Genomic DNA, 19,444 nt, shown 5'->3' on the forward strand with positions numbered 1-19,444 from the left:
GAGAGAGAGAGAGAGAGAGAGAGAGAGAGAGAGAGAGAGAATGAGTCCGCGATGGAGAAGATACAATAAATATCGCTCAAGAGTCACGATGTGATATTTACGATAATTACATACCAATTCCCAGTTCTGGCCATGTCTCGATTATCGACCAGGCAGAGCCAATCGCGTTCCTCTTGACTTTAAGTAGCTCACACAAGTCGATCGTTCGCAGATTCTTCTCCACGACCACGGTGGTCCAAGTGTGATCACCGTTGTAGAACCGCAATTCTTCCTGAAAACATAAATATATATTCTAGACGGTTTTGACTGCACGGAAAAAAGTCTGTAATAAAAATCACAACGAAATTTAATCTTGACCGTACAGAAATTGTGTGTGTATGTATGACTGAAACACAGAATACAATATATGATAACATATTATTAAGTATTATATATATTTTTCCCTTTATATATAATATTATATTTTATAATTCTTTATTGTTATTTATATAATACTTTATATAGTAACATAAAATAATAAGTAATACTTATTATTATTACATATATATATATATATATATATATATATATTATTATATATATATATATATATATATATATATATATATATATATATATACATATATTACTATACAAAATATTACAGACTAAAAGTGTCTCAAAAGAAATGCATTATTCGAAAAAATAGTCTCAAAAGTTATAAAATTTCGAAGGTTGCATCAGATAGTAATATTACTATAACATTGAAATTTTCTTTAAAAATTATTTTAAGATTAATATATTTCGCTTATTAATAGAATGATATATTTTTTTATTATATATTGACTCCTTAGATTATTCTGCATATATATACACAAAAAAATTGAAGTAAGATCATCAAAAAATGTAATATATCGAAAGAAAATACTTTCCACATTTTATCTTGATATTTTTTCAGTATAAAATATATTTCTATTTTTATCCACATTCATCATTCTTCGATAACTTCATCTTAATATTTTTATACAATAATGTACAAAAATATTATGTAATTTCTGTAGAACAATGTAAGAAATTGATTAATGATACTAATTTTGGCAATCTAGTAAATTAATACGTCTGTAAAGTATAATAATTTTTTTTAAATATCCCTATGTTTTCTCTACAGTAATCAACTCTATTCGTCATTATACGCATAAAATTATTAACCTTTAGAAGACCGTATAACATATATGTTTAATCAGCGAAACTGTCGCTATGATATACAGAATGTCTAACAACTGTGTGTCATAACACACCTGTTGTATGTAAGTAGAATTTATCAAAGTGAATACAAAATTCCTCTACCATTTCACACACAATCACATATAATTTGAGTTATTAATTAAAAAAGATCGATGATTGATCACGTGTGATATGATAGATAATAACTGTGATAATAACGTGTTATTCTGTTATATGCTTGTACAAACTAAACAAAAAATCCTGTACTATTTTGCAAATCCACATGGATTTTTGGTTATTAATTAAAGATTGGTGCGTGATAATGCATCAATCTTCTTCAGTTAATAACAAATATCTATGTGATTATTTACAAAATGGTAGAGGACTTTTCTTCAGTTTAACTTAACATACTTAGCGTGTACAAGCATACGACGGCAAATGTCGCTATCACAGTTCATCTACCGTATTGCACGTGATCATTTATCAATCCTTTTTAATTAATAACTCAGTACTTTTACGTAGTTGTTTGCGAAAGGGTAGAAGAATTTTGTGTTCATTTTGATGAGTTCTATATCTACACAAAACTAATGTTAGACATCCTATATACCTGCTCAAAAAAAAATCAGATAAGCATCGATTACGCAGAGCATTCAACTCCGCGCTGTTCCACACTCTAAGGTGGAGTCATCGAAAAGTGAATATTTTACGAAATATCTCATTTTTATACTGAAAAATATTAGCATAAAATATAAAATACTTTAGAAAATATTAATTTTTCTATCATCATGCTTCAGTACTTTTATATGCAGAATGACCTTCTTAATATAATCTTAAAATAATCTTGACGGTAAGATTCCATTAAATCATAATATTACTATCTTATTCTTCTTTCGAAATCTTATAACCTTTACCTAAGACTTTTCCTCGAATTATACTTTTTTCTTCCAAGATATTAATTTGTGATATTTTATCTGACTCACTTTATATATTGTTTAAAATTTGTTTAAAAAATGTTATGCATGTGTTGATTTTTTACTGTAAAAATTGTTATAATTATTTAAACTTTTTTTATATCATATATTTAGTAGATCGTCTCAAATTTACTCCATTATAGTTATTTATACTAAATGTAAATACAGTCCAGTTTTATAAATAAAACTGTCAAATGAAATATAATTTTAATATAATTTTTACTACATTATTTTCTCCGTATACACAATTAGCCAGACGGATTAAGTATTATTATTTTTCGCTTAGTTTTCCTCAAATTAAGCTAATGAAGTTAAATTTATGTGCTTTTCTTTTGTGAAATTACGTAAATTATTATAATATATTCGTGAGATATAAATCAAAGATTCATAAATTGTAACTGTAAATCTCTGATTTATCTCTCACGAATATATTATAATAAATTTAACGACGCATTTTTTGTATGTGCATCTATAATACAGTACATAATCTAGTAATCAAGAATTACTTCAAACTTAATATCAAAATAAATATCAAAATTTCGATTCTACTTTTGATTATCTCAACATTCTATCTCTAATGCCTACTTTGATACTTTGAACTTATATCAACTTTTGATTGTATTGAATCTACTAACTTTGCTAAGAGCTCCTCTTTAGGATCTGAAAGTGACATTTTATGTGTTTTCTATTATTTAGAAGCGCCAAGTAGGACTTCAAATTCAATATGTATTGAAAACTCTAGATAGTTTTTCTCTAGATAGTAGGCATGAAAGTTTTTTGGAATTTTTACGAGAATTTGACAAAGAGATTATAAGACATTTTTTTTAATTTTTAGTTATTTTTTAATTTTTATTATGTTTTGTGAGAAAGTTATAATAATATTAAAAATATTATTATAAATTATTAAAATATTGATGATATATTTGCTGCAAGTTCCTTGTGAAAAACGCAAATATCTCTTTTTCATATTTCGCAAACGTTGTCATTATTTCCGGATAATGCTAAAAATGAAATTGCTTATTTTGGAAACTTTAGGTCGTCATATTGGACTCGCCAGAGTTCGATGGTTCGATGACATGCGAATATATGGATATTTGATTAACGTGGTGCGTGAATTTGGAAAAAAATTTTAGTGTATTGAGTGACGTATGGGAGGAATATAGAAGAAATTATGTAGGAATCAGTATGTATATAGTATGTAAATGAAAGCAAAGCAAGGCATTAGGTAAAAAAACAGAATTCAGGAAAAAATACATAGATAATAGTATCTGTGAAATTTGGCATAACCCTTTACAAATTTAAAAAATGCAACAATTCCAATAACACTTTTCATAGTTCTAATGTTTCTGATAAAAAACAAAAAAGTTCCGCATTTTTAATACCGAAAAATAGCAAATAAAAAATTTATGTGCTAACTTTGCGAATTTAGCACAACACTTCCCACTCTAAAGTACAACAAATCAATAAATACTATTATTTCTGCAATGGTTCCTGCCAATTCTCATCGAGTACCAATATTAAGTGTAATTTAAAAAAAATTTTTTTCCTAAACTTCGATTACTGCACCAAGCACGACACTCGAGGAAAAAGTATCGTGCTGACCATTGCTGACACTTTTTTTGATAAATGTTGATAGTTCTAGCAAATTTCTAATCCCATAATCATTTTTAAGCAAAAAAGAAAGAGAGAGAGAGTTCCAGCCGTTAACCATTTTTAAATAATTTTTTAATCTTCGTAGCTAGGAAAAACGTGTTATGCTAAATATTTTTCTTAATTTTCTCGATAAATATCGATGATTCTAGCAAGAGTTCTAACCTTCTAATTTAAAATTATTTAAAAACGATATATGTCAAAAAAGCGGGAGAAATGATCAACACGATACTTTTTGCTTGAATGTCGTGCTGGCTCTAAAATTAAAAAATTATCTAAAATAGTTGGCAGCCATAACTCTGCAAGGATTAGAAATTTGCTAGAACTATCGATATCTATCACAAAAAGTACAAAAATTGGCAGCACAATACTTTTTGTCCGAATGTCGTGCTGGGTACAGTATAGTACGAAGTTTATGAAGAAACATAGTTATTGGAATTCTTTTTTTTAATTACACTCAGTGATGAAATTCCATTAGAACTGTTGCTAAAAATAATGATATTCGTTGATTTCTTATACTTTAGAAAAGGAAGTGTCGTACTAAATTCGCGAAGTTAGCACGTCAAACTTTCATTTGTTATTTTTCGATATTAAAAACTTCTTATATCAAGGACTCTAAAATTATAAAAAGTGCTAGATCCTTTTTTTTAATGTATAAAGCGTTGTCAACTTCGTATAGACACTAGATAATAGAGGTTATTATAGGATAATAGAGTTTATTAATAGAGGTTATAAAGAACGATAGTTGGAATAGTGTACGTAATGCAGGCAAGCTTAAATTAATATGATAATGCAGAGGAAATTATCGATAGAGGAAATGTATGTGGTAAGAGAAAACAGAAATATACAAGGGATAAAGGAAGAAGAGAATCCAAAACATTAAAAAGAAAGATTTGGTGATAAAATGAAATAAGAAAGCAAAATACGGAATAAGGATTACATGGAAGAAAGATAATATAAGGACTGGTGGGACAAGTGCTGTGCAAATAAAAAGATTGAAAGGCAAAGAATAAGAAAAAAGTTATAGGATATGGAAAACTTCTTGGCATAAACTGAAGGAAACATATAGAAAATGAAAAAAAGGCGGAGGAGTTAGTAAAAAATATAAAGTGAAATAATGAAAATAACAAGATACGTAAAAAAATTAGGGGAAAAAAGGATGAAGAGAAAATGAAGAGAGTAATGAAAAAAACAGATAAAAAGAGAAAAGATGAAGGGATAAATATATACAGCTTAGTAAAGGGTAAGGATAGAATTTAGAATATTGTATATGAACACGGTATGTGACTCATTAAGTGAAATGGGAAAGTGTCATTAGACATAATAGATAGAGGGAAGGTGTAGATAGTGTAAAAGTTAGATGAAAATTAAGAAGATTATAAAAGATGATTACAAAGGTAACGAGAATGACATTTGTAAAGTCAATTACACAGATGCAATGTAATGATAAAAATAAGGAATAAATGGATGTGCGTGATTAAGGGACATAATTGTAAACAAAGTCCCTATCTGAACTATGTAAATTGAAAGAAAATATATTCTCTCTGATGTTCACTCTGAGAGATTAAACTTCACCAAGAAATAAAATGTATAGTTCAAATAGGTCAAACATACACTAGTCCTTCAAAATATATAGATATTAGAAAGCGCAGGTCGAAAATAGGAAACTTCAACTCAGGATGAGGCGCGATTGTTTGCGATCAATATGTCGCAACGTTTACCTGTCTTTCGCTGTCCAGCAAGTCTTGTTCACGATGCTGGTTTCTTCTTCGAGTCCTTTGCATCGTGCTGCTAAGCTCGAAAATTGTAGGGCCGGAACCGAGCCGTTCGTAACTTCCGACTTGGCCGGAGGGTCGATTGCCTGGCAGCGTGGAGCTGCCGTCGATGCAGGAGCACATCTTGGGGAACCAATCTGCAAAGGACCAATCGACAAGTTAAAAAAGATGGCGCGGTGTCGGACGAACGCATTGCGGCTAACAAATAAGAGGGCAATACGACTATAAAGTAAAACCGCACAGAATGTCAATCCGGTAAAAATCGCTAACTCTACTATATACAGTGATATATATATATATATATATATATATATATAAATATAAATACGTATCTCTGCAAAAAGAGGCGTAAGAGCGAGCCCGCTGTACTAGAATCTATTTTACAACTTGGGCTTCACGGGGCGGACTACGTCGGGATGGATGATAGAGCCACTACATTGTCGGTGAGTGAACGTGGCCTTCGTCACTTAAAGAGAGAGAGACACAAAGGAGAAACGTAAAAAGAGTGTCAAACAGTTAGAGATAAGAAACGTGACGTCGTGCTGGAAGCCGCGAGACCGTTCGCAGTGATCTCGGGCGCGTTTCCGTGGAATGCAGTAACTCTATGTCGGAGATTGAGAGGCGCAGGAATTGTAAAAGAAAAAAAAAACTACGCGTGCTGCGGAGGACGACGAAGAGGTGTACGCGCGTGCATCACACGTTGCGGCGAGTTTTACGCACAACGCGCGCTCTTGTATTTACGCCTCGCAAGCTCGCTCGCGCATTTCACACAGCCGTAGTTAGTTTCTCCTCGCGTCGTTGATTCCGTCCCTCTTTCTGCAAACCGACGGGATCTCTATCAGAATACGCGACGTTCAAGAGTAGTCGCGGCAGTCGTAAGAGAATCGTTTCGCGAGCGCTTAACGAGGAAGCCAGCAAAAATATCACCAATCCGAGGAGTCGCGCGGCACGCAGCAGCCCGCGGACTGGTAGGCGCTTTTATAGGCCATGCAGGTCAAGTTTCTAATATAAACCGCCGACCGATCGGGTATCTCGACGCGGCGGATATCGGCGTTGGATGAATCCCCGGTCTATCTCGATCCCACCCCTCGTCTTTCGCTCCACTCATCCGTGACACGCCGCCGCCGCCGCATTGTCGTAATTTGCATAAATCGATCAATTTATATTAAGCAAAACGCGAGGATAAGGGATTCCACATAATCGCCGTTGAACAATGCACCACTGAGATTCTGCGCGCTTTTCGAGTGGAATCAAAAGTCCAATGAATGGAAAATATATTCTTTATATGCTGTAATGAATAAGATTGAGGAAAATTGCTTTTTATATTGTCCAATATTATGATACACGAATATTCTCGACAAAACTTAATTTAAGACAGATAATTTCAAGATGATCTGACGATTACTTCCTTGATCGTAATTAAAGTGTCACGATAAATCAATGTATACTGAGAGAAAAAATATCTATGAAATATAAAATACTTATTCGGCGGATACTATAATAACGTATTTATTTGTACTTTAATAAAAAATTAAAGAATATAAAATTTTTCAAATAAAAAAATATTTATTTTCTTAAAACCTTAGCTATTCATGAAATTGTTTCTCTTATTTAAATAAAAGAATTTAGATTTAAATAAATATTAGTATTCACCGAATAAATATTTTTCATATTTTCTCTCTCTCACTGTACGAAAACCAAAAAGGAATATAAATTCGGTGTGCTAAACACGAATAAAAAGTGAAGCATTTAGCCGAATGCCATTCCAGACAGTATAAAGAATACAAAATTCAGTCGTATGTTAACAATTCTGAGTTTCAGATGCAAAAAGAATTCCTCAGAGTTCAAGTGAAAAGAATTCTTCTTGTATTTAAAAATGAACTCACAATTGGTGACATACGCTGAATTTAATTCTCTATGATATCTAGGATATTTCGAAAGTTCCAAGACTAACCCTCTAAAGATACAAACATTTGGGAAGAAACCAATGTAGCAATCAAACGCGTCGTAACATACACTCGTTTCGTTTCGAACGCAGAAAGTGCAAACGAAAAGTGCCTCTAACTTTATATAACTCACGACAATCTCTTAATATTGATGACCAATTAAAATGCTCGGTTCCAAAGTTTGTCGACTATTCGACAATGTCGCTCAATGTCTTCCCCCGCAGTCTTCACGTTTACGTAGAATCTCACAAATTGGGCGAACCGCACGGATGCTTCCGTTTGTTCGCTCGCGAACGCGATCTAATCGAGGGACACTCCGGCTAGCTCGAGCACGCAAAAGTCCCCGTTGTCGCGAAGACACTTCGAAGCGATGAATAACGCCTTAATAGCCGCTGTCTGTGCCGTATCCGGGGTCGTGACGTCTGAGCCCACGCGTTATGTATGCGTCGACGACGTCGTCGACGCTCAAAATCGCACGCGTCGCGGATTAGCGATCTTTGTTCGCGAGGAAACGAGGCGAGAAAACGAGAACGGAGAAGAAGAGAGGAAGAATTGCCGCGCAAATTCCGGCTGCTCTCGATTCAGGTCGCTTACGCTTACGGATGAATTTCGGACGATTTTCGGTCCCGTGACACGCGTCAACCACTTTTCTGTCTCGCCGCCGCTGCCGACGACGACGATGCGACTCGGACGATCACTCGCGAGTTGCAGCAAACGTTGCAACGGCACGCTCGACGTATACAAGAACACATGAGAACGGGACGCGATTGATTTAAAAGGCGCGGGAGGAAATCTCGCGGACATTGTCGTGACGAAAATACCACGCACGAGTTTTTCTGACCTGACTTTCACGTACTCGGAGCTCGATCATAACAACAATATTTTGAAAGCAGCGACAACAAGACGGTGAGCAAACACACAAAAAGTCAAGGGAAACTAAAGGGCCGAGTACGCACAGGCGCACGCTCACACATACACGCATATACATACATACGCAAATGGAGTAATATCGAAGGGTGGCGTTTAATAAGATTTCACACACAGAGAGAGGCGGAGGAAAGATCCGTTATCGTGTGTGAGAAACTTACGATTTGGCAATCTGCGACACTCTATTCGAGCTGCTACTAACGTTTCTGCCCAATATCGCGGAAGTGAGACGATAAGCAATGTAAACAGCCTCGCATACTATTCCGCGATTTCCGTATTATCACCGATAACGGTATGGTAGACCCGTGGCGTGCTCGTTCACACGTTTCAACGGTACGACGCGTGGTGACCTTCGTCGCGAGACGAACGTCGAATTCGCAGATCGAATTCGAGTGTGCCGCGACACGAAAGGCTCTCGATTTTATCTCGCCGTATTCGCTAATTGTCTCGCTCAATTGATTATCAGCACAGAAAATTTGCGTGGATCTAATTGAGACACACAGTTGAAAATTTCCCAAAATAATTATGGCCCGCATGGAAATTCCCCAAACATTTCCAAGTATTGCACAAATTCCCATCAGATTACCCAAACTTGTCCCAGATAGGTGTATCGTATCGCGATACCAATTGGGAATTCCATTCTTGTCCCGGCTGTAGAAAATTTTCTGGAATCTAATTGAGATCTATTCTAATTTTCCAAACAAATGAAGTTGCAATTGTAAATGGGAAGTTCAAACAAATTCCATTTGCTCTGCGCAACTTTTCTCCACAATTTGTTCTGTTATTATTTTATCTCTTCTCTCTTATCTGGGATGATGATTGGTTGTTGCGTTGCGACTTACTTTATCGCTTAAATGATGCATTGACGACAGTTCGTGATTAAACGATTCACGGTGGTTACCTATTTTCACAACTTAGTTGTTTCATGCTTTACGAGAACGAGTTTTTTTATGAATTTGTTGCCGTAGGACAAAAAATTAATCGTTATTACACATCGTACGAATTCTGACCTTAAAAGTTTCTAATAAGAAAGTCCAATATAGGGAAGATATAGTGTTAAAGTAATCTATAGAGCAAAAAGTTAGTAATTTTGTGTAATTAACAATAATTAATAATTTTGTATTTATAAGTTTTAAATATTTTTCATAACAAAAATACCTGTAAGCAGAGAGAGAGAGAGAGAGAGAGAGAGAGAGAAGACAAGGAAGATATATAGAGAAAAAAGGATAATAAAAGATTGAACAAAAGAAGAAAGTATAAAGAGAAATGGAATGAAAAGGAAAAATTAGAGGAAGAACAAAAGAGTGAAAGTAAGTAAAGAGACACAGAAAATAATTAAGTAATAATTAATACTTTCATAATAATGATTTATAGAGATATAAAATCTGTTCTTTTTAAAATATAGACCATTGTACGGCTATTATTACAACTTTCCAATTGTCTTAATTGTAAAAAACTAGAATACACTTGAACGTTTAATATGATGTTAAAGTTTTATATTTGAAATCAAAATGTACACATATTGTGTATGTGTGTATTGTATTCAAAAAAACATTTATCACTTATTTCGAAAAAAGACAGAACAAAAGACTTGAAACGATTTTACTAAAATTTTATTTTTTCGATTTCTATTTTATGTGGAACAAGATATTTGAAACTCTTTGAGTATTTATGCTTGTCTTTTAAATATTTATGCTTGTAAATTTTACGTAAATATACTTTAAAATATTTTGTAAATATAAATATACAATAGTAATTAGTAAACAAAATGTAAATATGAAAATAGACAAATATAAAATAGAAATCGAGAAAAACTTTTAGAGAAGAAAATTCTACTTTTGGTAGGGAAAATGGAAACTGATCCCTAGAATCACATTTTTGTAACATTATTCTTCTAAATCGAATTTTCGCAGATTTCCTAATCAGATCTCATAATTGTTTTGGGAAATCGTATTAAATTGCAATTAGATCCTAGAAAATTTTCTATACGGGATATTTGAGACAAGATAATAGGATTCCCAATTTGTATCCGAATGAAATAGCTAATTTTGGGGATAAATTTGGACATTCTAATAGAAATCTAATGCTGTGTTTGGGAAAAGCTTGGCAAATCTTTATACGGATATAGTCAATTTCTACAAATATCGTAACTCTTCATTCGTCAAAATTTCTCAAAATTTAATTATCCCGATCAACATTCCCTCGTGTTGCTTTATATAATTTCTACGTTGCAATCGATATTTAAATACGCTGCATTTGCATAGACAAGTTTCTGGTTTATAACGCTTATAACATAGCAAATGATAACTCGAAGTTCCATATGCACCGATCGCGGCCGAAGGAATCCCTGCTACGTCGTCATAGATTACGGGAACGTCGAGTGTAAGGCTAATCAGTGGAACGATAACGGGAGCGAGCGCGACGGCAGGCTCTCGAATTAGCGGACCACGTTGACTGTTTATTGCGGCAATTAATTAACTCGCAATCGCCCGGCATGCGGCACGTAAATGCGCAAAGCGTACAATGTCGCGCTCCGATCCAGTTATCACTGCGCCGGCTTATACGGAGACGTGATCCCTGCGATACCCATGCCAAACCCTAATAAAATTTTACTGTGAATCGTAATAAACAGTCCTCAAACACTCACGACGCATCAAGACACTCGATAATGAAAGCTTTACAATGTTCTCAATCTTACTTATGGAGTAGAAATGTACTGTGCATCAAATTATAATCGTTAAATTCACATTACATGCCCGTTTCTACTAACATCAATTGAATCTGAATCAGAGTTTAAGTTTTTGTCTGAAAAGAGTTTCAACTCAGGTTAAAGTTGAATCGACGTTAGTGAAAATTAACTTATTAAACTCAGGTTAAGATTAAGTTTAAGTTTTTGTCTGAAAGGAGTTTAAACTCAGGTTAAAGTTCAATTAACGTTAGTGGAAACGGGTAACAGTGAGGCAAAATTTTGTTATATTGATACAGTTATAAATTTATCAAAAACTACTCAAATTTCTATGTTGCATTCTACATATCTTGTTTGAAGTATATTTTGATTATTTCTTTCGTATTTTGATTTCACAGGGTTGAGTAATAACTAATTAATCAGTTAAAAGTTAAGTTAAAACATTCAAAAGTTAATAACGCTTAACTTAATTCAGTTTATTCTGAAGTAATCAACTTTTAATTCAAACTAGTCACTTTAAAATACATCATATTAATTCGTTCAGCTCTTTTATGAGTTAAAATAGTCCATCAATACCTACACTGAAAAAAAAATTTACTAAATTTCAAAAAACGTTTGTTTGAGTAGTACTGTGAAGATATTTGTTTAAATTAAGTAATTATTTTCTAAAATTAAATAAAGAAGTTTTAAATATAAATTTGTTTCTTTAATTTTAAAAAATAATTACTTAATTTAAACAAATATCTTCACAGTACTATCCAAACGTTTTTTAAAATTTAGTAAATTTTTTTCTCAGTGTAAATCATTGCGAGCTGCTAACAATAAGAAAAACTAAAAAAATAATAAACTAAATCAACTAAATTAAAAATAATAATAATAAGCTAAAAAATAATATAATAAATAATATAATAATGATAAAAGAAATTGTTTGTTTCTCTGAGCGCCAGTGTTCTTCTCTTATATAGAATCCTGAACGTAATAATCGGTATTTTTTTCTAAAAGACTATTTTTTCCTTAATAATTCATAAATTCGATAGGCAATTAAAAAGTTAATTATGCAAAAACATATATACTGTTTTGCACAAGTAACTTTTAACGTTAATAAGTTAATTTTATGTTAACTTAATTTTCAATTGAATTTGTTTTTGTATTTTAACGCAAACTAAGTTAAAAAAAATTTAATATTTAATTAAATTTCATTTAAATTTTAAACTTTGTTAAAAAGAAATTAACTTACCCAATCCTGCTATACTTCATTATTTCATGTAATAAATGAGTACCATATGAACCATATGAACTCAATGCAATTCTTATACAACATCTAGTAGAATTGTTGCCAAATTTATATACACCTGTCTTCGCCCTTTACAACTGCGTCTTTCATTCCCCGTGGTGCTTTTGATTCAACTGACTAATCTGGCCAAGGCCGATCATCGATTCTTCGTCACACTTTGCGTTTGAGCGACGATGCCAACGCGCCCAAGTCTAGAAAGCCATGGAGCACGGAGTATTCTCCTCTTAACTCAGAGACGCAATAAAAGGTATGTAATTTTCGTATCATATAGCGTCGCAGTTTACGAGTCTCGCAGCCGCGACTGCAGCCTTGGCCTACTCGTGTCTTCGCCTACTAACATACTATTTCGTTTCACCGTTTTGCTGCGCCTCGTAACGACCTGCCACTTGTCACATCACATCCGTATCCCGGACCTCAAGTCCATCCTCTCGGATGCGTCTAATTTTGAGGAACGGTCAGAGCGTACACGGGAGGAATGTTAACGACGCTCACCACAGTCCTCTGTTACATCCCGACACAGCTCTCTCCGTCTATCATTACGATTCTTCTCGATACATGAAACATGCGCGAACAATTTTCTGATTAGCATATCGCTTGAACGGGAGAAATATGTCGAATCCGCGACCTTGACCAGATTGAATACGACACGTACTTTTCGTCAACGGCGACAAGTTTGCCCGACAAAATCTTCCCAGTCAGCCTTGTGTGTCTAGTAAACGCTTGAAATAATTCTAGACTCTCCGTTATATCCAATTTCAATCCGCACTGATAGCTGGCGCGACATGCCGAATCGGTGCATAAAAATTTCCCAAGATTTTTTCAGACATAGCATAGATTCCGATTAGAATGTTCAAATTTGTATCAAAGGTTATTCCATTATAATACCCAATTAGAAAACCCAATATTGTCCCAAACATAATTTTTAGAAACAATTGTCTAGAAACGAGATAAAAATACTATGAAAATTTTTTTCGATAACGTCAGTATACCTTCACGATAACAAACAGAGAATCCTATTTTTATATTAACCACTGTATATATTCAAATATATATATTCAATATTTCAAATATTTCGAAATATTTTATTGTATTCAAATTATTCAAAAAATAATAAAATTTACGTTTTTAGTATTTTACTGCATAATAAAATTATTTAGAAAACCAACATGTTTTTATACAATTCTAATTTTATTATGTATATATGTAAAGAATAAATATGGAAAAAATATTTGGAATATTTTGAGTTTCCCACTTTTGAATTACATGTTTGAAATATTCCTGTATAAAAATTTCCCAAAATTTTTCCAGATACAACATGGATTCCTTTAGAATGCCCAAAATAGTCAAATTAGTTATTCCACCACGATATAAATTGGAAATCTTCTCCCAAATATGATTTCTCTGTCTAGAATCAAAACAGAAATATTGTAGGAACTTTTTCTTAGTCGATAACGTCTATATGATATCAAATTACTTTACTTTTATGATATCAAACTGCATTTTTACGATATCAAACAGGAAACAATTGAAGAATCGCCAACATGTGATTTGTTCAACTCTAAAACAAAAACCAAAAAAAATATTGAGAAAACGTTGAGTTTCCCACTAAGAATCGCATGCTCGAAACATTTCGAGTACCTGTAACCAAGATATGAATCACATATCTTTTTCCTAACACACAGACAAATATCATTCTAGTGCTGAGAAAAATAGTCGGTTTATTTTCTTTCTTTTAAAGGTTATCTTGAACAAAGAATATTTTCTTGATAATAGAGTCTCAAAATATGCTTATCACAAATTGCAAACAAACTCGTTATCATATATTCAAAAGAAGAACTTATCCTCTTTGCAAGAATATTACATAAAATTTCATCGGAAAAAAAGTTGGTTCGACTCGATACAATAAGCAAATCAAATTTTTCGTTTAATTTAATATTCTTGATTGAAATTCTAAACTTATTAGCATTGGAGATATACGTTGAATAAATCTAAGGTTTGTGAAGAACTCTCTTTCTTTCTCTGATATGATAACACTCACATAAACTTATGAAATACTTCCAACAAGTTACTTGAGTGCAATACATATTTTTCTATGTTTAGCGTAAACTTATGAAAAGTTTTATTAATGAATTCATTAATTTTTGCACAAGTTCACGCTACGGGAAAAGATACATGATCGATATCCCCGAACCCATAATTATTTCGGGGAATCGGGTTAGATCCCAAAATTAGGTTCCAAGAAATTTTCTAGGCAGTTATCAGCAGGTTTCTACCGCCCTCTTGCAAATCCATCCTACCGAATCGGGACGATTCAACGAAAGTCACTCTACGCAAACGGAATTATTCGTGTGTACAACGTCGCGTCGCGTCGCCCTACAACGTACACGTAATTCCAAGTGTCCATCCGCGGCATAGAAAATCCCGAGCCGCTGTAGCGGCGATAATCGCGTTATCGCGAGAGCGCTTTGAACGCTTCGGCATCCTGTCCGTGACGTTTCTCAGTCACGATCGCGTTCGTAAGCTACGTGGTATGCGGGCATCTACCTGTCACGATGACGAAACCGAGTCGTTCCGCAAGCGCGAGCCGGAACGTGCGCAGTCGCGCAGCTGAGAAAAATAACAGGGAATAATGGAGAGAAACCTGTCTCTCCCGGAGAAACCTATCTCCCTCATTTATCGTTTATCGCGAAATTTTATCTGCCTCACGATCGTAGAGGGCTCTTCAACGATCGGGGGAGAGAATCGGCAGAAGGCGCCTTGGAAAAACAACGAACGTCCATCATGGACGGTCGTTGATCGCGATTGACGGCGAGAACGCAAGAGTGCGACTCGATCTACGGGCAAAAAGGAAGAATTCGTAAAAGTGAGAGAGAGAGAGAACACGATGGCTTCTCTGTCGACTTGAGAAAATACGCGAGAGCATGACGATGCAATGCAACGAGAGAAACCACGATTACGCGTGCCGCATATATTATCTGTCGGCGTTCCGCGGTTCGTGCGATCACAATTCCGTGAGGGGGTGATGACAAAACACACTTCAAAATACCGAGGCGTATTCCATTTGCTCGGAAATTCGAAATCCCGATATCTGAATGAATAACTGCGATACGTAAACGAGAAGTTTAAATGAGAGACTCGAGGACCGCGTGCGCGCGCATCAAGAGACTCATTCTTTTTCTTTCTCTCTCCCTCCCTCCCTCCCTCTCTCTCTCTCTCCCTCTCTCTGAACTCAAGAATTGAAACTGCTGCAGCGTCTATCTCGCGCCGCTATCGTGGCGCGGCAAATATTTCGGAAGAGACCGGCCTATGCAAGGTGGATCGATAAGAACCAAGGCAGGCCGAGGCTGACTAGGTCGAGCTCGAAAGTGTTTTGGCGGCTGCCCCGATTCGCGCTCTCTCTATACACATACGCGTATAAAATTTTCAGCGTTCTCCCGCGTTCATAACAAGAAATTGCACGACTTCGGACAGTAAACACGCAATTGCGGCGACAGATATCCACGCGTCGAATGGTAAACGAGCCCGTTCTCACAATTTAACGTGTTTATCCGATTCCCGAAACAACCTGAAAAATATCGCCACGGCAATTATTTAGCGGGAAGCGCGAACACACTGCCGGTGATTTAACGGTTTATTGTTATGCGCTATTAGTGGAAATTAATATCTGATAATCCAGTATATTATCGGACCAGCGTGTACAAATAAACATCAATTCGATTCTAATGACGTTGTTAATTTTTCAGCTGAAACATCCAACGAATGATTTCATCAAGGACATATGATTTATGAAATCTCTAGATCCTTTTCAAGAAATGGTTAATACATAAACTTAAAACTACTCAACAACCGATGATTAACGATATCTATCAGAATCTATTTCTATCAGAACGATCCAAACCACAGGTTTCTTCAAAAATACGTAAAACAAAGAAAAAATGTTTATTCACCCTCCCTAGTTTTATATAGCGCGTCAATAAAAAATATAAAATGCACTGTTATAAATTTGAGTAACTTTTAAAAGAAACTAATTGCTCTCTCTCCCCTCCCTATTTCTTTTTCCTCCCCTCCCACTCTCTGATGGTTTTGGTATTAAAAATAATTTCTTCACTCGTTGTCTCGTAGCCTTCAAAAATCAATAAATACACAAGGTGAGTCACCTAAGATTAGATTCTAAAATATCTCTGTTGTTTTTACACGAGAAAAAATATAACGTATAATATTGGAATAAATAAGGAATAAATATTGTGACGAGAGAGTCAATTGTTCCAACTACACAACTTATTTCTTACACATTTTTCTCTCATATAAAAAACCAATAAAGATATGTTATAAATAAAATAAAGCAAGAGAGTAAAAGTTAACGAAGATCATAGTGCGAGAATCGTACACAAATATAAAAGAAACGCAAAGCAAAACATGCGTTTCTCTTGCATTTGTATAAAACAAAATTTGATCTTGGTTAATAAATGTTTATATAAATATATTGATATTATACAAAGTGTTAAAAAGACTGATATTATAAAGAATGTTAACAGTTCGAGACTTATAGGATATTTTCTTATATAAAAAATATTTTATATTAGTATAAGTATATTATTAGATAGCACCCACCAAATAAACATTTACTATTTCTTAAACATTTTTTCCCAGTGTAAAGTATGTATGGAGGGTATTAAAAAAAAGTTCAAGATTTATAGGATAGTACTCATTAAACTGAGTAAAAAAGATTTAGTGGGCATAAGTTGAAAAATCATCCCTTTCAGAGTTGGAAAACATTTTCGATTCTGATGATACGTACGATTTGTTCGCTTATATTATTGTGCCGTGTTTAATAATTATTTGCGCAATGAAAACAAGATTATTTCATAACACTTTTATATATATTGACGTGTTTACAAAAGTTGCTCGACATATCCCCCTTCCATTTCTACATACAATTCACAACAAAGGATTTTCTTATCTCAACTCACTTTAAATATAAGACATTCGTCTTTGCGATCTATAATTGCATATCTGTTTAGTGTTATATACAATTATATGACAATCTTCTGTTTACACGTCGAATGTAAAAATAAAAATGTGCAAATCATGTATGTTATCAAAATTGAAAATCGCTCCCACCTTTGAAAGATTTATTCTCCGACTCATTAAGTATTCTTTACTTAATCTTGTGAGTACTATCTATCCAAAAAGTTTTAAGCCATTTTTAACATCATATATATATATTTCTACACTGAAAAAGAAATATCGTATAAGAAACAGTAAATATTTATTCGATGTGGAGTATTAGTAACATCTTTACTTATATTAACATAAAATATTTTTCACATAAAAAATACAAAGAGTGCGGCCAAGATATTCCCCCAATTCAGTTAGGAAAATAAGGTTGAAATAGATACCAAATAAAAGATCTCGTTGAGTTGAAAACAAATATATAAATTTCATTTTGCATCAATTTTCTACCCCAAAGTTATAAAGTTCCAAAGGTTCCAAATTCAAAACAGTTTTTAATTTAAAAAATGTAAAACTGTTGTGCAACGTACGAGAACTTGTTTAAAAACTTATAACTTCAACTTTCTAGCGAATAAAAAATCGCGTAAAAATGTCAACAAAAACCGAGAATCATAGTAGTCTTGTTTTGATACAATATGTTGTCACGTATAGTTGGCATTTTTGAAAATACATATAAATTATTTCTGTAACTTAAACTAATAGATTTAAATCTATTTATTGCTCTTGTATACGAGGAATTTATGTGATACTTTTGTCAAAAATCAAGCTAAAAGTATAAATCCAGTGAGAACACTTGGATTCCCGGAAAACAAATATATATATTTGTTTTCAGCTCAACGAGATTTTTCACTTAGTACCTATTTCACCTTATTTTCCTAACTGGATTGGGAGAACATACCCAATATCCATTTGGCCGCACTCTTTTCTTAAAATCTTAAGAAAACTTTAGCTTTTCACGAAAACAATTGTTCGTTCTATTCAAATAAAAGAATTTCTATTTAAGTAAATATGCTATTAGTATTCACATCAAACAAATATTTTTTAGCCATTTTTCTCTCAGTGTAACACACTGTAATCTGTGTCGCTTCTTACTTGACCTATTTCATCCATTGCTTTTTCAGAGAAACATTTTAGAGTCTAACCTTAAGTGATTCAACCTATGCATGAAATATCCACGACTGTTGAGCCTGTGAGAGGCCAGTTTCAATCTTAAGATTGACGTCAGATCGGTCGAATGAAAAGATCCGAGTTACGTATTAAGAAGTTCTCCAAACACCGGCTAACTTTTCTGCGGGGAAAAGGGCACTAGCAGAGATTCTTCGCGATTTTCAAAAGACAACGACAAGCCGGGGAAGAGAGAGCGACCGTGACAAGGACGGTTCTCGCGAGCCGTCGCTGTTTCACGCGCGGCGGGATATTATAAAAGTATCTCCGGCACTATAACTTAGCATTTCGCGGGCTTGCATAAATAAAGGGCGACGGCTTGTTCGAGAGGTGTAATCACGAGCCATAACCCGATATCATTGCCAGCCGATCGCGCGTTCCGCTATCCCTCTTTCTCTGTCCTGCCAGCCTATCTCACCGCCGCGTCGGGCATCGCAAATGCGTGCTTACCTCGGCTCGCATCTCTCGTTATTTCGCTCGTTTGACCCACTGACGTCGCCTCATTAAGCTGCCCATCATATCTCCACCGATACCGCCCAAGAAAGAGAAGAAAAAAGAAAAGAAAGGGAAACATACGTAGAGCACCCCAACGGCCGCAACGGGTTCCAGGAAGAACGTGAGTCGGCGAATAAATTTCGACGGACCTTTTTGGTAACACGTTTGTAGGCTCCCGAGTGAATGCACACAGCCTTGTGATATTCGTCACCGTGCGCGCTCGACACACCGTCAGTATCAAAACACCGACAGTGCGAACATCGATCGTCCGAGGGAACCTTCGACGACGAGGACTTGAGAAGTGTAGGGATATCAGCGGT

At 34.4% G+C, this 19,444-nt stretch overlaps 1 protein-coding gene across 11 annotated transcripts in view; it reads right to left on the minus strand.

Annotated features, from left to right (window-relative positions):
- The window catches only part of LOC116843454 (growth factor receptor-bound protein 14-like), a 237,737-nt gene that overhangs the window by 7,105 nt on the left and 211,188 nt on the right, over positions 1-19,444 (minus strand). For all 11 annotated transcript variants that reach the window (XM_032813873.1, XM_032813874.1, XM_032813875.1 and 8 more), the window contains 2 exons: positions 5,546-5,736; positions 115-271 (listed from right to left, as the gene is read on the minus strand). In XM_032813873.1, coding sequence (XP_032669764.1) covers positions 115-271; positions 5,546-5,736 — 348 coding nt within the window. The remainder of the gene's footprint in view (positions 1-114; positions 272-5,545; positions 5,737-19,444) is intronic.

Source organism: Odontomachus brunneus, unplaced genomic scaffold, assembly GCF_010583005.1.
Source record: "Odontomachus brunneus isolate Ranch 3 - 2012 unplaced genomic scaffold, Obru_v1 Obru_scaffold_033, whole genome shotgun sequence".
In the NCBI taxonomy this organism is placed as follows: Eukaryota; Metazoa; Arthropoda; class Insecta; order Hymenoptera; family Formicidae; genus Odontomachus; species Odontomachus brunneus.